This window comes from Notolepis coatsorum (genome assembly GCF_963971535.1).
Source record: "Notolepis coatsorum genome assembly, contig: SCAFFOLD_579, whole genome shotgun sequence".
NCBI classification, from domain to species: domain Eukaryota; kingdom Metazoa; phylum Chordata; class Actinopteri; order Aulopiformes; family Paralepididae; genus Notolepis; species Notolepis coatsorum.
In genome coordinates this window covers 1-17802 of record NW_028169646.1, presented here as the reverse complement: position 1 = coordinate 17802, position 17802 = coordinate 1, and the positions used below count along the sequence as shown (strand labels likewise).

Sequence of the window (17802 nt, the reverse complement as noted above, 5' to 3'; positions counted from 1 at the left end):
GTAGCCAGCCCACCACTTCATTTCACCTGGCAGCGCGGACTCTCATTGGGAGAGTAACGTGTGGAAGGTCACACTACCTCTCCCAGATCCTTCCCTTGCTGTGCAGGCGCCCCGACCGAACTGTAGGAGTCGCTGTCCACAACGACCCAGACCCACCCTCGCCGGCTTCCCTCCCGCTAACACTGCCAATTGTGTTAGTATGACAGCCGGCCAGGCCGGAAGCAACGCTGACAGCTGGATTCGATACCAGTATCTCTTGTGTTGGTGACGAGCGCCTTGTCCAGCCGCCTTCCTTTCATCCATTATTGTCGGGTATCCAGTATGAATATTGACAACACCATTGGCAAGTAGGAAATAGAATACAAAAATAATTCTGAACTTACCATTTAAAATACAAACATGGTTGGCTAACCTTTCACCTACAGAAGAAATAATCTATGAAAAACCCCTTGATTAGTGTAGTAAAATCCCACAGACTTCCTACAATAATTTGAGGTTATTGTAGCACAATTACAATGAGATTGATTATCTGGAAGGAGGAGGAAAGATTCATACTTGATAGAATGGTTGGTCTCCACATCTGGCTTAATGCAGATGAAGAATAAAACGTGTACGCCAGACAAACCAGAATTGTAGTTCAACTCAGCTGATTTATTTGATCAGAGCCAGGAGTCCAAGGTGAATAGAAGGTTGACTTCTACATACAACAGATGATCAGAGAATATTTAACAGCTGTCTGTTGTACAGAAATATCACAATCAGGTTTGCAGCTCAAACCTAAATACTGCACATCAAACAGTCACTTGGTTAACATAATTTGAACATACATGGTTTACTGTACACATTATACATGAGTAAATCTGGTTTACAGATCAGGGATCTGTACAACATTACTCTAATCTATAAACAACCATTTGGTGTTTCCCATGATTTTACTCACGTAAAATGCAATCAGCTCACAGTTGTTTCTGGGTGGTTTCGAAGCGGTGGGGGAGCCCCCAGACCCCTTTGGTGGTTCCGGCCTGAGAGCTCCTGAATAACCCTATGTAGGGCCTTATATCCTATCATTTCTAGCCAATAATACATATGGCTGGTCCAATCCAGCGTCTGCTTGTGGGGGTTGATCTCTTGTGGGCGCTGGCAGCCCCCCCCCCCTGGGGTTGTGGGGACGTGATGGGACAGAAGGGGCCCATCGGTGGCCCACGTCCGTGTGATCTTTTGCTGAGATGAAGGGACCTGGCTTGTCTCACGAGGGGGGGTGTGACATGATCGCTTTAACCCTTTGGTATGGCTATAGATGTCTAATATCATCCAAGTACAGTCAGTGCTTTCTAAGACTGATACCAGACATCATATGAGACCTTTTGATACTAAACAGTTGATTAATCGATTACTTTGTTTGTGAGTTAGTGTCCATGCTTCAACAAGTCTAAACTGGTCTGCCCTGTGGTCAACCCAGCTGTCTCTGCTTCTACATTTACATCGCTTTGACCCTTTTAACCTCCTTCCAGTTAAGAGTACCCTCCTCCCGTTCGGATGCACTCCTTGCCCTACTTAGATGCACCTCTCCCCTCCAGGATCAGGAGATACCACGTGTGGGGAAACCGGCTTTTTCAGGGCCGCATTGCCGCCTACACTGGACCCCCTCTCACCCAACCAAGGATACAGGCCTCCACTTCCAGGCTAAGGTCTCCTCACATGAACAGAAGAAGTCCCCTTATCTTACCTTCCGGTGCAGTTTAAGGCTGGGTCCCTTTCCAATCTTAGGAGAGACAATTCAGATCCCTCTGAATTGACACCCCTCATCCCTCTGCTTCCCAGCATTTTCTTTTCAAAAACACTGATCACAGAAGCACAGCTCGCCTACTAACCCTGTATCGGCTAGTAAGGTTACCGTGGCCTGACTGTACATTGAGCCAAGTGCATTTATGCCCATACTGTCCAGTCACTCACGGTCCCCGTCCCGCTATCTGTGACTATAAGCAGGGGTCATAACGCTCTCCTGACCGGCTGGCGACCCAGTCGATAGCGACCTCATAGTCCGTCATCAAGTCAGGACCCCAAGCAGCTGACTGTCCGTAGTACCTATCAGCCACTCAGTTTAGAAACCGACGGTCTTGTCCCCACCCCGCTTGCTCTGGGCATGGAAATATTGACCGTTTTCGCCAGCCTTGCCTGTTCATGGCAGGAGCTGTGCCCCCTACGGTGCACCGCCCTACTCCTAGGTGTGGACTGTCGCCCACGTACCACCCCGTGCCAACATTTACCTTACATGCGACATCAGGGCCGACTAGACGGTACCACAGTGGTATGTTATTTCATACCTCGTTACGCACGAGGGCCTTCAGTTTCTCCCCAGCACTATAGAATGTGTTTAACGTGCGCCCAGACTCTTGCGAGCCCACTGCCGCCTGTTGACAGCTAGAGGTTCGGGGTGCCTAATCCCCTCCCTAACTGTCAATTCAAGTGTTGTTTGTTCTCTAAATTAGTCATTGCTTGAGTGGGGGTTGAAATAACTGTTGCTGTTGTTATCTGATGCAGCTGTCTCAACTGACAGTTGAGACTGTTTAGCCACTGAGTCCACTCTGCTATTGAAAGGTACATCTGGCTTTACATTTATGGTTCTCTAATTTATTCACACATATTAATTATGAAATTCATCGTCAATATTTACCACATTAGTATTACAACAGAAGTGAACTCAGTTGACGTAACGACCTACAGTGAGAAGATAAGTGAAGTTGCATAAGAGCAATGGGAGGTTTGAGGACCATAATTATCTAAGGAATATACTGTATGTCATTGGGGCTGGAGCAAAGGGCCATAAATGGTAGTCATAATGATTCTACTGAGAGGGCATACATACCCTCATCTTGCACCTTGTTGCCCATATGTCCAGAGTTAATTATATTGTTATATTGTTTACACTGCCTTTTATTTATTCTATTTTTATTTTTACTTCTCCACTGTACTGTACTTCTGTCTGTACTATAATTATATGACCTGTACCATGTCTTCTACTACCTGTACCCCCCCCCCCATGCTGCTATGATGGCTGAATTTCCCCAAGGGGATCAATAAAGGAATATCTTATCTTATCTTAAGAAGCGATGAGGCAAGGGCGGCTAAGTGGCGCAGTGGGCCAGGCACTCGCCACTAACGCAGGAGATGCTGGGTTCGAGCCCAGCTCTCGGCGTTGCTACCAGCTTGGCTGGTCGTTCATACTAACACAATTGGCAGTGTTAGGGGTGGGAAAGCCGGTGGGTGGGGATTGAACGTTGTGGACAGCGACTCCTACAGGTCGGTTGGTGCGCCTGTACAGCAGAATCAGGAAGCAACGGGGGCGGCGTGTCCCTCCCACGCGTTACTCCTCGCCACTGAGAGATCGCGCTGTACAGGTGAAAAGATGCAACGGCTGCCTCCTCGTGTACCGGAGGGGACACGTGATGCAAGCATAGGCGCCTACGTAACGGAGCAGGCGATGCACGTGCTCCAGGACTATTGAACTTGGGGGAGCAAACTTGTCTCTTTGCTCCCTCACTTTTTGATCATATGATATATCCCCCCCCAATATATAAATCTTATCTAACCATAACTACGTAATTTCAATCAAATTAATAATACGCAATGACACTTAATAGCAAGTTTTTAAGTTTCCAAAGATTGCGACACCCCCCTGCCCGATATGGTTTGATCCAGTCCCGCAGACAGAGTGGAGCCCTGCCGGCTCACACTCCAGTCTGCACAGCGCGCCGCTGCCTGCAGCCTCCACTCCAGGTGTAACAGTAAGCTGGTACACAGGCAGGCAGCGTGATTCGTGAACACTAGTTTAGGCACAACGCACAAGTTACAACAACAGCAGGATTTTCCACTAAGTAAGTTCAGTTGTTCAAACAAACTATTATGTTAGACATGTCGAGTGGTAGAACATCTACCACGCAATACAATAAAAGTGTTTCACGGTCCGAAATGCCATCTGGTCATACCGTAAGTCCGTAACTAATAAATAATAATAATATAACGTTGGCGTTAGCCGCTAGCTAACGTTGTCATATTATCTAGAATAATAATAATCTCTGTTCTCTGTTCTCCTCCATCTCTGTTCTCTGTTCAGTGTGTGAATTATGTTAATCCCACAATTACTCAACTGCACTCAATATTTAAATACCAATGCTAGTCTAAATAAATGTAGACAGACAATGTACGCATTAAAAATATAATAATAATAATAATAATAATAATAATAATAATAATAATAATAATAATAATAATAATAATAATAATAATAATAATAATAATAATAATAATAATAATAATAATAATAATAATAATAATAATAATAATAATAATAATAATAATAATGCAATAAAAGTCTGAAAATGATGGGATTATGTCCATGAGTGTCAGTTTTAGAAATTAAGGCCTGCCCCTTATATAACAAGTCTCTCTAATAAAGGCCTGGTGCTCTTTGCAGCTGAGGTAAATAGAATACCTATATTTGAGGATTTACGGTAAATCAAGATTTTCAATTATCTTAAGGTACAATACCTGAAATGAAAATGTGTGTGTGTGTGTGTGTGTGTGTGTGTGTGTCCAGCCAACCAGGTACCATGGCAGAAAAAAGAAAAAATACAGACATCAGAGCATTTTTCAGTACACCAAAACGCAAAGTAAGAACCCTAGTAGCCTAATAGCTCAAAGACTTAAAGGGCGGGCTCCACAAATAATGGATTGCACGGTGTTAATTGCACCCTTACTTACAATTCATTATGAATTGTAAGTGGGGGACCCTGATGTAAACAAGACAAAAGTCTTTCTCTGGTCTGCATTCTATTCAAACTATTCCACAACTACAGCCCTTCTGAAGTTGACCAATGATGTTCACTCAGCAATGGACAATAACATGGTTACTGGTGCAATATTTATAGATCTCACAAAGGCTTTTGATTTGGTTGATCATTATCTTCTTCTTGACAAACTGTGTGCTATTGGTGTCTCTAATAATTCTTTACTTTGGTTCAATTCCTATCTCCACCAGAGACGTCAATGTGTATCATATCAGGGTAAACAGTCTGATTTTTTTATTATGGATAACGGTGTTCCTCAAGGATCATCTTTAGGACCATTATTATTTTCTATATTTGTTAATGATCTCACCCTGATACCATCTGACTGTCTTACTCAATTGTATGCTGATGATACAGTGATTTATTCTTCTAAGTCTGATATTCAACAAATTCAGTACTCTTTACAGACTCATTTTGATGCTGTCCAGAAATGGTTATCTATTAACAAACTTGTATTAAATAAGAAGAAGTCCTATAGTATGCTGTTTGGTACTAGATCAAATCTGGTGCAAATATCAAATCAGTTGTCGATTAAGTTTTTAGATTATGCTCCTCTTGAAAATGTCGATGAATATAAGTATCTGGGTCTTTGGCTTGATTCTCAACTCACCTTCAAGTCACATATTGATGCTGTGATGAAGAAAACAAATTGTAGCCTGAGAATATTGTATCGTTCTATTAACTGTTTTTCTCTTCAGGTTAGGAAAAGAATCATTATACAGCTGGTACTTCCAATAATGGATTACGCAGACATAGTCTATCAAAACACCACACTAACAAATCTCCGTCCTTTAAATGTTACCTATAATAGTGTTTGCAGATTTATATTGAGGTGTCCTTATAGAACCCATCACTGTCTTATGTTTGAGTTGTTAAACTGGCTTTCTCCCCAATTCAGAAGACATTTTCATTGGTTGCTTTTTGTTTACAAATGTATTTACTTTAATTATCCCCCCTATCTAAAGCAGTTCTTAACACCATATAGTTCAACTTATAATTTAAGACACACGGATCTTCCTTTCTTTAGTATACCTCGAACCATTAAAGCTATCGGTCGACTTGCCTTTAAATATAAAGCACCAGCTGATTGGAACAAACTGCCTAGTTCACTCAGATCTCTTACTTCTTACCGGTTATTCAAGATATCTTTGTTCACTCATCTACAGACTACTTGCACCTGTTATTGAGGGCTTAAATGTCGTTTCAGATCAAATTATAATTTTGTTTGTGTTTTATAAGGGAACATATATATATTTATTGGTGATCCTCTTGGGAGGAATCAGTGTGGATTGTGGGAGTGAGCTTGGGAGAGCGTCTGTCAGTGTATAAGTGCATTTGTTGTCTTGTTTTTTGTTTTGTTATGTATTGTATTGTATGTTTTGTATCCTATGTTAAGGACCCCCTCGAAAACGAGATAGCATATCTCAAGGGGTTTATCCTTCAAATAAATTTCAAAAAATAAATTTCAAATATTCCCTTAACAATTGTGTGTATTGAGCCGTACTATATTGTACCCATTCTGCAATATGTTAATAACATTTTTAATCAATCAATAACAGATTGCAGAATGGGTACAGTACAGTACGGCTCAATACACACAATTGTTAAGGGGATGCAGACCAGAGAAGGACTTTCGTCTTGTTTACATCAGGGTCCCCCATTTTCAATTCATAATGAATTGTAAGTAAGGGTGCAATAGAAATGTTTCATAATGATGTTCAGTGTATTCATAAGTGTATTGCTCTCCTTAATGTAGAATGATATGGTGACTGTACAGACTCAGGAAGGAGAGAAAGAGACCCAAGAGTTACAGGTAATGGAAATATCAGACAGCTTAAAGTGTAGGATAACATAACAAATTAAGACACAAATACTTGGATTATATATCCCCCCCCCTCTCTCCCTTTCTTTACAGATTAGCATAAAGATTGTGTATTCAAACCGGTTCAGTGTATTCATAAGTGTATTGCTCTCCTTAATGTAGAATGATATGGTGACTGTGCAGACCCGGGATGGAGGCAGAGAAGGAGAGAAAGAGACCCAAGAGTTACAGGTAATGGACATTTCAGACAGCTTAAAGTGTAGGATAACATAACAAATTAAGACACAAATACTTGGATTATATATCCCCCCCCTATATATAGTCTATATTATTATTATTATAGTAATTGGCTATCATACTGCAATATAAACTGAGTTTTATAGTGAAAAGAGCACCTTTATTGGTCAAGATTTAAGGCTCTATATTGCAGGAAATTGCACGTACAGGTTCATTAAATGAAAAAAAAAATTGCTATGGAGGGGGTCATGCCGGACCCCCTCCAAACAACCCCTTGCCTGTCACAAAAAATTAAATTTTTTTTTTTTTTTTTTAATATTACAAAAAAAATGCACCCCCACTTTGAACTATAACTAGGCGGCCATGGATGCAAGGCTTCGTCCACATTGCAGCCGACCAGTGGGAGGCATGGTCTATCAACGTTCGAGACAGGGGAGGGGAGAATTGAAGGGAGAATTGGCGAGGCGAAATTGGGATGGGAAAGAAATTGAAAAAGGAGGAGAAAAAGTGGATAAAAAAAAAGAAGCGATGAGGCAGAGAGGAACCGTTGAAGGAACTCTGCACTGAGGCATTTAGATTGTAAAGCCTATACACTTTAAACCATTCCTATGGATGTAGCCACACTCTTGAGGGTCTTGAAATGCAGCAAAGTGAAATCCATCCGCAGATGTTATATGTTATAACTGGTTTATCTCAATGTTGAATCCACCTGCAAGTGTCTTGCCCTAGAAAGCCTCCATTTTTCTTTACCCATTACAAAATGAATATTGTTGAAACCTGCAAGCTATGGGTACATGCTAGTCCAGTGGGATTCAATTTAGGGGCAGCCTGGCCTAAAGGTTAGAGAATCAGGCTTGGGACCGGCAGGTCACCGGTTCGATCCCAAGGAGAGGCCGGAAAAATATGGACAGCGAAGTGAATGAATAACACTATTCCGTCCTTGAGCAAGGAACTTAACCCCCAACTGCTCCAGTGGAGCTCATCAGTGGCCAACAGTGTCAGACTGTGGTTGTACTGGGCAGCTCCTAGTGGCCAACAGTGTCAGACTGTGGTTGTACCGGGCAGCTCCTAGTGGTCAACAGTGTCAGACTGTGGTTGTACTGGGCAGCTCCTAGTGGTCAACAGTGTCAGACTGTGGTTGTACTGGGCAGCTCCTAGTGGTCAACAGTGTCAGACTGTGGTTGTACTGGGCAGCTCCTAGTGGTCAACAGTGTCAGACTGTGGTTGTACTGGGCAGCTCCTAGTGGTCAACAGTGTCAGACTGTGGTTGTACTGGGCAGCTCCTATTGGTTAACAGTGTCAGACTGTGGTTGTACTGGGCAGCTCATAATGGTTAACAGTGTCATTGTTGTTTTTATCATTGATTGTCACAATGCTTTTACCCTAAGCAGGCTATTTATTTATTGAACGAGTTTTGCTGTCTCCTGGTGTAAATTAGCTCTTGCTACAACCCTGCATGTTTACATTTTGTATTTTGTACTTGATGTTCATTAACATGTGCTGTCCCTATCAAATAAACTATCAAATCAAACTACTGCTACAAAACTAACAGTCACTTAACTTTAGCTTTTGCCCCTTTTATGCATACAATGCCTATGTTTTGGCTAGTGTTGCTCTTCTAGAAAAATAATCCTTTCAGGGATGCCTATTGAAATACTGTACACCTCCAGTACAGAAACATTGTTTATGAGTTTGCGTGTCAGGTAGACCATTGATTGACAGTCGATTCTGCCAATTACGTCACACCGCTTGCACTCCGGCCGTCCGGCGCTGCAGCTGGACCGTATTGCCCACCTCTGCTGTTGATAACGCTAGCCAAGTTAGCTGTACACACATACACAGTGGCAGGGCTGTACGCTAAGCTTTTTCAGTAGGGGCACACTTGCCCCTAAATTAGAAATTTAGGGGCAAAAAATATGTTTTAGGGGCAAATTTTTAAATAACTATTTTACCATTATAGTGCAAAAAAATATGTTCCTCCTGCCTCATTACTGTGGTCCTTTTATTTAACATTTAAGTGCTTTTGTTGTCAGGTTTGTATCTTTTATAATGAACCAACTGAACTTCGTATTACCACAGCTGCAAACATTTCTTCTTTCATTGATAACGGTGTATTTGTGAGGTTCGCCTCTTCCCTGGACCTTTAATTCCTGTTCCCTGGACCTTTTATTCCCTGTCTCCTCACCTCACCAGCCCCCACCCTTGCGTTGTCGTTACTGTGAGGTTCGCCTCTTCCCTGGACCTTTAATTCCTGTTCCCTGGACCTTTAATTCCCTGTCTCCTCACCTCTCTAGCCCCCACCCTCGCATTCGTTTACTCTCGTCTGCTCTTCAGCAGCCCACACCCTTGGACTATCTTTCATTATGTGTTTGATTGGTCCGTGCCGAACACACACTTCTAGTCAAGTATCAATTACCTTCACGCACCTGATGTGTGTTCTAATTAGCGCCCCAGTGGGCTTTAAATACCTCGATCTCCCCCCCAGTCCTTGTCGGGTCGTTCTCTATCTGTAAGCTCCTACGGGAGATTCCCTATCTGTCTGTATGCTGTTTCATCTCCGGCGTGAGACGAGGTGCAAGCCTTCGCCACCTGTCGCCGTTTGCCTGGAGTGGGACACAGTACTGCGCTCTCTAATTCTCTACGGGAGGTATTCCAGTGTTCCACTCCAGACCCCGCGCCAGACGCGCTCCTACAGCTGATGCGTTCTCCAAGCCGACGCGCACCACTTCAGACGTTTAGCCGGCGCGCTACCACTCCAGACGCGCATCGCTCTCTAATTCTCTACGGGAGGATGCGTCTCTCCGAGCCGGCGCGCTCTCCGAACCGGCGCGTTCTCCAAGCCGACGCGCACCACTTCAGACGTTTAGCCGGCGCGCTACCACTCCAGACGCGCATCGCTCTCTAATTCTCTACGGGAGGATGCGTCTCTCCGAGCCGGCGCGCTCTCCGAACCGGCGCGTTCTCCAAGCCGACGCGCCCCACTCCAGATGTCTAGCCTGCGCGCTCCTACTCCATCCCTGTAAGCAGCTCTGACCCTCGCCCTGTCCAAGGCCTTAACCCTGTTCTCTCTGTCCCTGTCTCCAGCCCGCCTCCGCGGGCCTCTGTCCCTGTTCCCCTCTCCAGTGCCCCTGTTACCTGCCCTGTCCTTTGCCCTGGCCCTGTCCTTTAGCCTTAGCCCCTTAGCCTGCTCGCCTCTTAAAGGCACAGTGCCAATTTTCCCTAATTCTTGTTTCCAGTATTTTGTGTTCTCCCTTGCCCCTTAGCCTGCTCGCCTCTTAAAGGCACAGTGCCAATTTTCCCTAATTCTTGTTTCCAGTATTTTGTGTTCTCCCTTAGCCTTCCCCTTAGCCTGCTCGCCTCTTAAAGGCACATTGCCCTTTTTTCCTTGTTCTAGTATTCTTGTGTTCTCCCTTAAAGGGACAGTGCCGCTTTTCTGTTGTATTCAATAAATGCCCAGTTCTTGGCTTACTCTCATACCTGTCTTGTGTTGTGCGATTGGGGTCGGTTACAAACCATAACAGTACGACCCGACCAGTCGACGACCCCAGCCAGCACAGACAGTGTATGTTGAGTTTGTCCTTTGTTAGCTCCCCTGTTAGCTTCCCTGTTAGCTCCCCTGTTAGCCTTTGTTAGCTCCCCTGTTAGCTTCCCTGTTAGCTCCCCTGTTAGCCTGTTAGTCTTCCCTGTTAGCTCCCCTGTTAGCCTTTGTTAGTTCCCCTGTTGACTCCCCTGTTAGCTTCCCTGTTAGCTCCCCTGTTAACCTGTTAGTCTCCCCTGTTAGCTCCCCTGTTAGCTCCCCTGTTAGCCTTTGTTAGCTCCCCTGTTGGCTTCCCTGTTAGCTCCCATGTTAGCCTGTTAGCTTCCCTGTTAGCCTCGTTAGCTCCCCTGCAGCTTGCCAGGCCTCTACTACCGGCATGGCCCCAGTCTGCTAGCTTAGCCCCGGCTGCTAGCACAGCCTCTATGTTAATGCAGCCCTTGCAGCTAGCATAGGCCCTGTAGCTAGCCATGCCCAGGCAGCTAACCCGGTCCCTCTGCTTGGCCTCCACTTTTTGTGCAGTTTCCCCACTGCTAGGACTGCCCCTTCAGCTAGCAAGGTCAGTTTTCTCCCACTGCTAGGACTGCCCCTTCAGCTAGCAAGGTCAGTTTCCCCACTGCTAGGACTGCCCCTTCAGCTAGCAAGGTCAGTTTTCTCCCACTGCTAGGACTGCCCCTTCAGCTAGCAAGGTCAGTTTCCCCACTGCTAGGACTGCCCCTTCAGCTAGCAAGGTCAGTTTTCTCCCACTGCTAGGACTGCCCCTTCAGCTAGCAAGGTCAGTTTTCTCCCACTGCTAGGACTGCCCCTTCAGCTAGCAAGGTCAGTTTCCCCACTGCTAGGACTGCCCCTTCAGCTAGCAAGGTCAGTTTTCTCCCACTGCTAGGACTGCCCCTTCAGCTAGCAAGGTCAGTTTCCCCACTGCTAGGACTGCCCCTTCAGCTAGCAAGGTCAGTTTTCTCCCACTGCTAGGACTGCCCCTTCAGCTAGCAAGGTCAGTTTTCTCCCACTGCTAGGACTGCCCCTTCAGCTAGCAAGGTCAGTTTTCTCCCACTGCTAGGACTGCCCCTTCAGCTAGCAAGGTCAGTTTTCCCCACTGCTAGGACTGCCCCTTCAGCTAGCAAGGTCAGTTTCCCCACAGCTAGGACTGTCCTTCCAGCTAGCTTGTTCTCTCATGCTGGTCCAGCCCTGTCTGCTAGCCTGGCTCCGGCAGCTAGCGCAGCCTCTATGTTAATGTAGCATTACAGCTAGCATAGGCCCTGTAGCTATCAGTGCCCTGGCAGTTACCCCTCAGCTCCTCTAGTTACCCCTCAGCTCCTCTAGTTACCCCTTAGCTCCTCTAGTTACCCCTCAGCTCCTCTAGTTACCCCTCAGCTCCTCTAGTTACCCCTCAGCTCCTCTAGTTACCCCTCAGCTCCTTTAGTTACCCCTCAGCTCCTCTAGTTACCCCTCAGCTCCTTTAGTTACCCCTCAGCTCCTCTAGTTACCCCTCAGCTCCTCTAGTTACCCCTCAGCTCCTTTAGTTACCCCTCAGCTCCTCTAGTTACCCCTCAGCTCCTCTAGTTACCCCTCAGCTCCTCTAGTTACCCCTCAGCTCCTCTAGTTACCCCTCAGCTCCTCTAGTTACCCCTCAGCTCCTCTAGTTACCCCTCAGCTACCATAGTTACCCCTCAGCTACCATAGTTACCCCTCAGCTACCCTAGTTACCCCTCAGCTACCCTAGTTACCCCTCAGCTACCATAGTTACCCCTCAGCTACCCTAGTTACCCCTCAGCTACCCTAGTTACCCCTCAGCTACCCTAGTTACCCCTCAGCTACCCTGTCCCTTTGCTAGCCCCACTTTGGTGTAGCTTCCCCGCTAGCATGGCCCAATTTTTTGTTTGTTGCCTTGTTTATGTCCCCTGCCCCTCTGTCTGTATTTTTGGGTCGCCCGGTGGCTCCCGTGGAGGGGGGGGTACTGTGAGGTTTGCCTCTTCCCTGGACCTTTAATTCCTGTTCCCTGGACCTTTTATTCCCTGTCTCCTCACCTCACCAGCCCCCACCCTCGCGTTGTCGTTACTGTGAGGTTCGCCTCTTCCCTGGACCTTTAATTCCTGTTCCCTGGACCTTTAATTCCCTGTCTCCTCACCTCTCTAGCCCCCACCCTCGCGTTCGTTTACTCTCGTCTGCTCTTCAGCAGCCCACACCCTTGGACTATCTTTCATTATGTGTTTGATTGGTCCGTGCCGAACACACACTTCTAGTCAAGTATCAATTACCTTCACGCACCTGATGTGTGTTCTAATTAGCGCCCCAGTGGGCTTTAAATACCTCGATCTCCCCCCCAGTCCTTGTCGGGTCGTTCTCTATCTGTAAGCTCCTACGGGAGATTCCCTATCTGTCTGTATGCTGTTTCATCTCCGGCGTGAGACGAGGTGCAAGCCTTCGCCACCTGTCGCTGTTTGCCTGGAGTGGGACACAGTACTGCGCTCTCTAATTCTCTACGGGAGGTATTCCAGTGTTCCACTCCAGACCCCGCGCCAGTAATTCTCTACGGGAGGTATTCCAGTGTTCCACTCCAGACCCCGCGCCAGACGCGCTCCTACAGCTGATGCGTTCTCCAAGCCGACGCGCACCACTTCAGACGTTTAGCCGGCGCGCTACCACTCCAGACGCGCATCGCTCTCTAATTCTCTACGGGAGGATGCGTCTCTCCGAGCCGGCGCGCTCTCCAAACCGGCGCGTTCTCCAAGCCGACGCGCACCACTTCAGACGTTTAGCCGGCGCGCTACCACTCCAGACGCGCATCGCTCTCTAATTCTCTACGGGAGGATGCGTCTCTCCGAGCCGGCGCGCTCTCCGAACCGGCGCGTTCTCCAAGCCGACGCGCCCCACTCCAGACGTCTAGCCTGCGCGCTCCTACTCCATCCCTGTAAGCAGCTCTGACCCTCGCCCTGTCCAAGGCCTTAACCCTGTTCTCTCTGTCCCTGTCTCCAGCCCGCCTCCGCGGGCCTCTGTCCCTGTTCCCCTCTCCAGTGCCCCTGTCCCTCGCCCTGTCCAAGGCCTTAACCCTGTTCTCTCTGTCCCTGTCTCCAGCCCGCCTCCGCGGCCCTCTGTCCCTGTTCCCCTCTCCAGTGCCCCTGTTTCCTGCCCTGTCCTTTGCCCTGGCCCTGTCCTTTAGCCTTAGCCCCTTAGCCTGCTCGCCTCTTAAAGGCACAGTGCCAATTTTCCCTAATTCTTGCTTCCAGTATTTTGTGTTCTCCCTTAGCCTTCCCCTTAGCCTGCTCGCCTCTTAAAGGCACATTGCCCTTTTTTTCCTTGTTCTAGTATTCTTGTGTTCTCCCTTAAAGGGACAGTGCCGCTTTTCTGTTGTATTCAATAAATGCCCAGTTCTTGGCTTACTCTCATACCTGTCTTGTGTTGTGCGATTGGGGTTGGTTACAAACCATAACAGTATTAACAGTGTTCATAGTCAGTATCTGCTGCACACTGCAACACAGCCGCCTGCTCTAAGACATACACTAAATCATGCTCTGTTTCTCTCTCTCCCTCTCTCTTCCACACACACACACACACAGAGCTCCCTCCCCGGGCCCCTGTCCTGTAAGCTATGGGCTCGTGTTGCTACACGGACCTGTTTGTATGTTGCACGGTCCCTAGGACTCCCTACCATAGATATATATATCTATGCTCCCTACTAGTAAACAGTCAACCCTCCGTCTCTTATTATATGTGAACTAAAGAGTACAAGGTTTACATAACAGCTCCCACCCCTTGTTTTATTGTATTTGTACCTGTACTACCTGCTGTCAGCTGTTTATCTCTCTCTGTGAGCTTGATTAGCTCACGTTAGCTCCGCGGCTAACCCTGAACTAAATCAATGACTAGGTTCTAAAGCATTTCGAGTAGTTTTCACTGCACATAGAAGCAGCCAAACAGCGGGAGAATTTCGGGAGCATATGACCAAAACCCAGTTAGGAACCATCGATTCCCATCCCTACTACTAACTTTACTTTTCTTCATAGCTAAATCAGACAGTAAGCCAGTCTATCAGAGTGAGTGCTCAGTGCTGCGGTCAGGCAAGCGATACCGGAGTCTCATGGCGAGCACAGAAAGACTCAGAAGAAGCTTCTATCCCCAGGCCATCAGGCTGCTCAACGAACAATAAACACTATGCAACAACCATCAAATGCACACAGCACACACATCCACACGCGCACACTCACTTTAAACAAACACACTGCAGCACCCACTCTCCACACTTTATATCACCTAAACACACTTTATATTTATTGGTAAAGGATTTGCACTACAACTCGTACACCTTACTGTAAATTGTACCTAAATTGTACCTCATCCCATTTCTGCTTTGCACTATATAGTATTGTATATTAGTACATTGCATAGTATATTGTATATTGTATGGTAACTCAGTTACTTCTATTCTGCATCGAACATTGTACATATGTCTATACTGAACACTGACTTCTATTTTTACTTCTATTACATGCTATACTATTTTATTTCATACTTATCTTGTCTAGCACAGTCTCTGGAGCGTAACAGTAAGAAGCAGCAAAAATGTAATCTCACCAGTTCCACATATTATTTTTACGCACAGTTATTGTTATGTTTGAAGGCTCACAGTGTTCCATTAAGGATACCAATTGTACACCACAGATACCACAAATTCTTCTATGAAAGAGAGACATCGAGAGGTTTTGTATCAGATTTTTATCATCAATTACTACCGTCCTCGTATGAAATCCTCCACCTAGACTCAGTCTGGAGGAGGGATATACCAGACCTGGAAATAGATTTTGATTGGCAAGAAGCCTGGGCAATTGTTCGACTTGCATCAAGGAACCCGGACCATCAACAAATCAAATCAATCAAATCAATCAAACTATATTCATAGGACATACTTGACTCCTATAAGACTGAACAGAATGGGTCTTAAACAAGACTCCAAATGCTCCTTATGTACAAATGGGGACGAGGGGACATTTATGCACATATACTGGGACTGCCCACCAGTTAAGATATTCTGTAAAGAAGTGACCCAGCAATTATCAAATCTCTTAACCCTGAATATACCTGTACACCCCTCTGTGTTACTGCTGAATGATGTTTTTGAGTGTGCAGTACCTATACAGCTAAAGAGATTGGTTTTATCTGGTATCAAAGCGGCTAAAAAGCTGATAGCATCACGATGGTTTCAACCGGAAAAAATGTGCCGGTAGGTCTGGATTCTTGCATATCTCGATGTGATTTATCTAGAAATATCTACAGCAAGAATTTTGAGTCTCAATGAATCCAAAATGACAATATGGTTAGAAGTGGTGGAGAGAATAAAAGCTAGCATATAATGGTAGTGCCTGGTTAGGAGCGAATGATAATGGATGGATTATCCAATGGGGGGTCCGGGGGGGGGGGGGAGCGAGCGAGAGCATATGTGTGTAGGGTATTAGATAGCAGGTATTAGGTGTATATCTTGTATAAGACATTTATCTAAATGGTGATTTCATTGGATGTGCACTGTTAATTAATGCTTGTATATCTAATTTTATGTTATCATGTTTGTTTGTGTTTGTTTAAAAAAAAAACAAAAAATTTATAAAAGTATTCTGTACTTCTGTATGACAACTATTAAAGAAACTTCCTCTCCTCCTACTATCTCCTCTCCTCCTATTTCCTATCCTCTCCTCCTACTATCTCCTCTCCTACGATCTCCTCTCCTCTCCTCTCCTACTATCTCCTCTCCTCCTACTATCTCCTCTCCTCCTACTATCTCCTCTCCTCCTATCTCCTATCCTCTCCTCCTACTATCTCCTCTCCTCCTACTATCTCCTCTCCTCCTATCTCCTATCCTCTCCTCCTACTATCTCCTCTCCTCCTATATCCTCTCCTCCTACTATCTCCTCTCCTCCTACTATCTCCTCTCCTCCTATATCCTCTCCTCTCCTACTATCTCCTCTCCTCTTATATCCTCTCCTCTCCTACTATCTCCTCTCCTCTTACTATCTCCTCTCCTCCTACTAGAATAGAATAGAATAGAATAGATCTTTATTGTCATTGTTACAGTTGTTACAACGAAATTAAAAAAAATGCAACCCTAGGTGCTAGTAAAATAAGAATAAAAACAGTCCTAAACACAGTGTTAAATATAAAAACAGGGTGGGGCGTAAATAACATTAATAAAACAGGGGGGTATAAAATATAATTGCACTATCTCTTAATGTTGTGTGTGTGTGTGTGTGTGTGTGTGTGTGTGTGCGTGTGCGTGGTGGGGGGGGGGGGGGGGTGCAAGGAGGCTGTTGTTTTAAAATTTTGCTGAGTTTAGTGCACATATGGCCCTGGGGTAAAAACTAAACTTCAGTCTGTTAGTCCGGGTGGGCATGACGCTGAAACGCCTGCCCGAGCGCAGCCGCACGAGGTGCTTGTTGCCCGGGTGGTGTGGGTCCTTCAGTATTTTTACTGCCTTCTTAAGACAGCGGGAGTTGTATAGTTCTTCCAGTGAGGGGAGGGGGCAGCCGATGATCTTCTGGGCCGAGTTGACGACCCTCTGGAGCGCCTTCCTCTCTGCGGCTGTGCAGCTGAGGAACCACACATTTATGCAGTAGGTGAGGATGCTTTCCACGGAGCAGCGGTAAAAAGACACAAGCAGGTCTTGTCTGAGATGGTAGTTTCTTAGTACTCTCAGGAAGTAGAGTCTCTGCTGTGCCTTTTTTACTATCGCCGTGGTATTGATTCTCCAGGTCAGGTCATCCTCCAGGTGGACACCCAGGAACTTGATGACCGAGACTCTCTCCACGCATCCCCCGTCGATGTACAGGGGCTGTATGTCGGTCTTCTTCCTCCTGTAGTCCACGATCATCTCCTGGGTCTTTAGCTTGTTCAGCTGTAGGTTGTTATCCTTGCACAGGTCTGACAGCTGCTCTATTTCATCGCGATACGTGACCTTTTGTGATGCAGCCCACCACGGTGGTGTCGTCAGCGAACTTGATGATGGTGTTGCTGGGGTGGACTGCGGTGAAGTCGTGGGTGTAAATGGAGTAAAAAAGGGGACTCAGCACGCAGCCCTGGGGGGATCCGGTGCTGAGGCTGATGGCTGTGGAGGTGTGGGGGCCTATTCTGACCCTCTGGGGGCGGTCAGAGAGGAAGTCCTTAGACCACCGGCAGAGGGGATGGTTTAGTCCAAGGTCCATGAGTTTGGGCACTAGTCTGTCAGGCAGGATGGTGTTAAATGCAGAACTAAAGTCCACGAAGAGCAGCCGTGCGTAGCCCCCCGCTCTCTCCAGATGGGACAGGGTAGAGTGGAGAGTCGTGGCGATGGCGTCCTCCGTGGACCTGTTGGCTCTGTAGGCCATCTCATCTCATCTCAT

The 17802-nt window shown here is 46.2% G+C and overlaps 1 protein-coding gene across 1 annotated transcript in view; it reads right to left on the bottom strand.

Annotated features, from left to right (window-relative positions):
• LOC311248689 (apolipoprotein B-100-like) overlaps positions 1–17559 on the bottom strand; it is a gene marked incomplete at both ends in the record, with an annotated part of 62832 nt that extends 45273 nt beyond the window's left edge. The window contains one exon of the mRNA XM_084339532.1: positions 17379–17559. Coding sequence (XP_084195658.1) covers positions 17379–17559 — 181 coding nt within the window. The remainder of the gene's footprint in view (positions 1–17378) is intronic.
• Between the last annotated feature and the right edge of the window lie 243 nt (positions 17560–17802).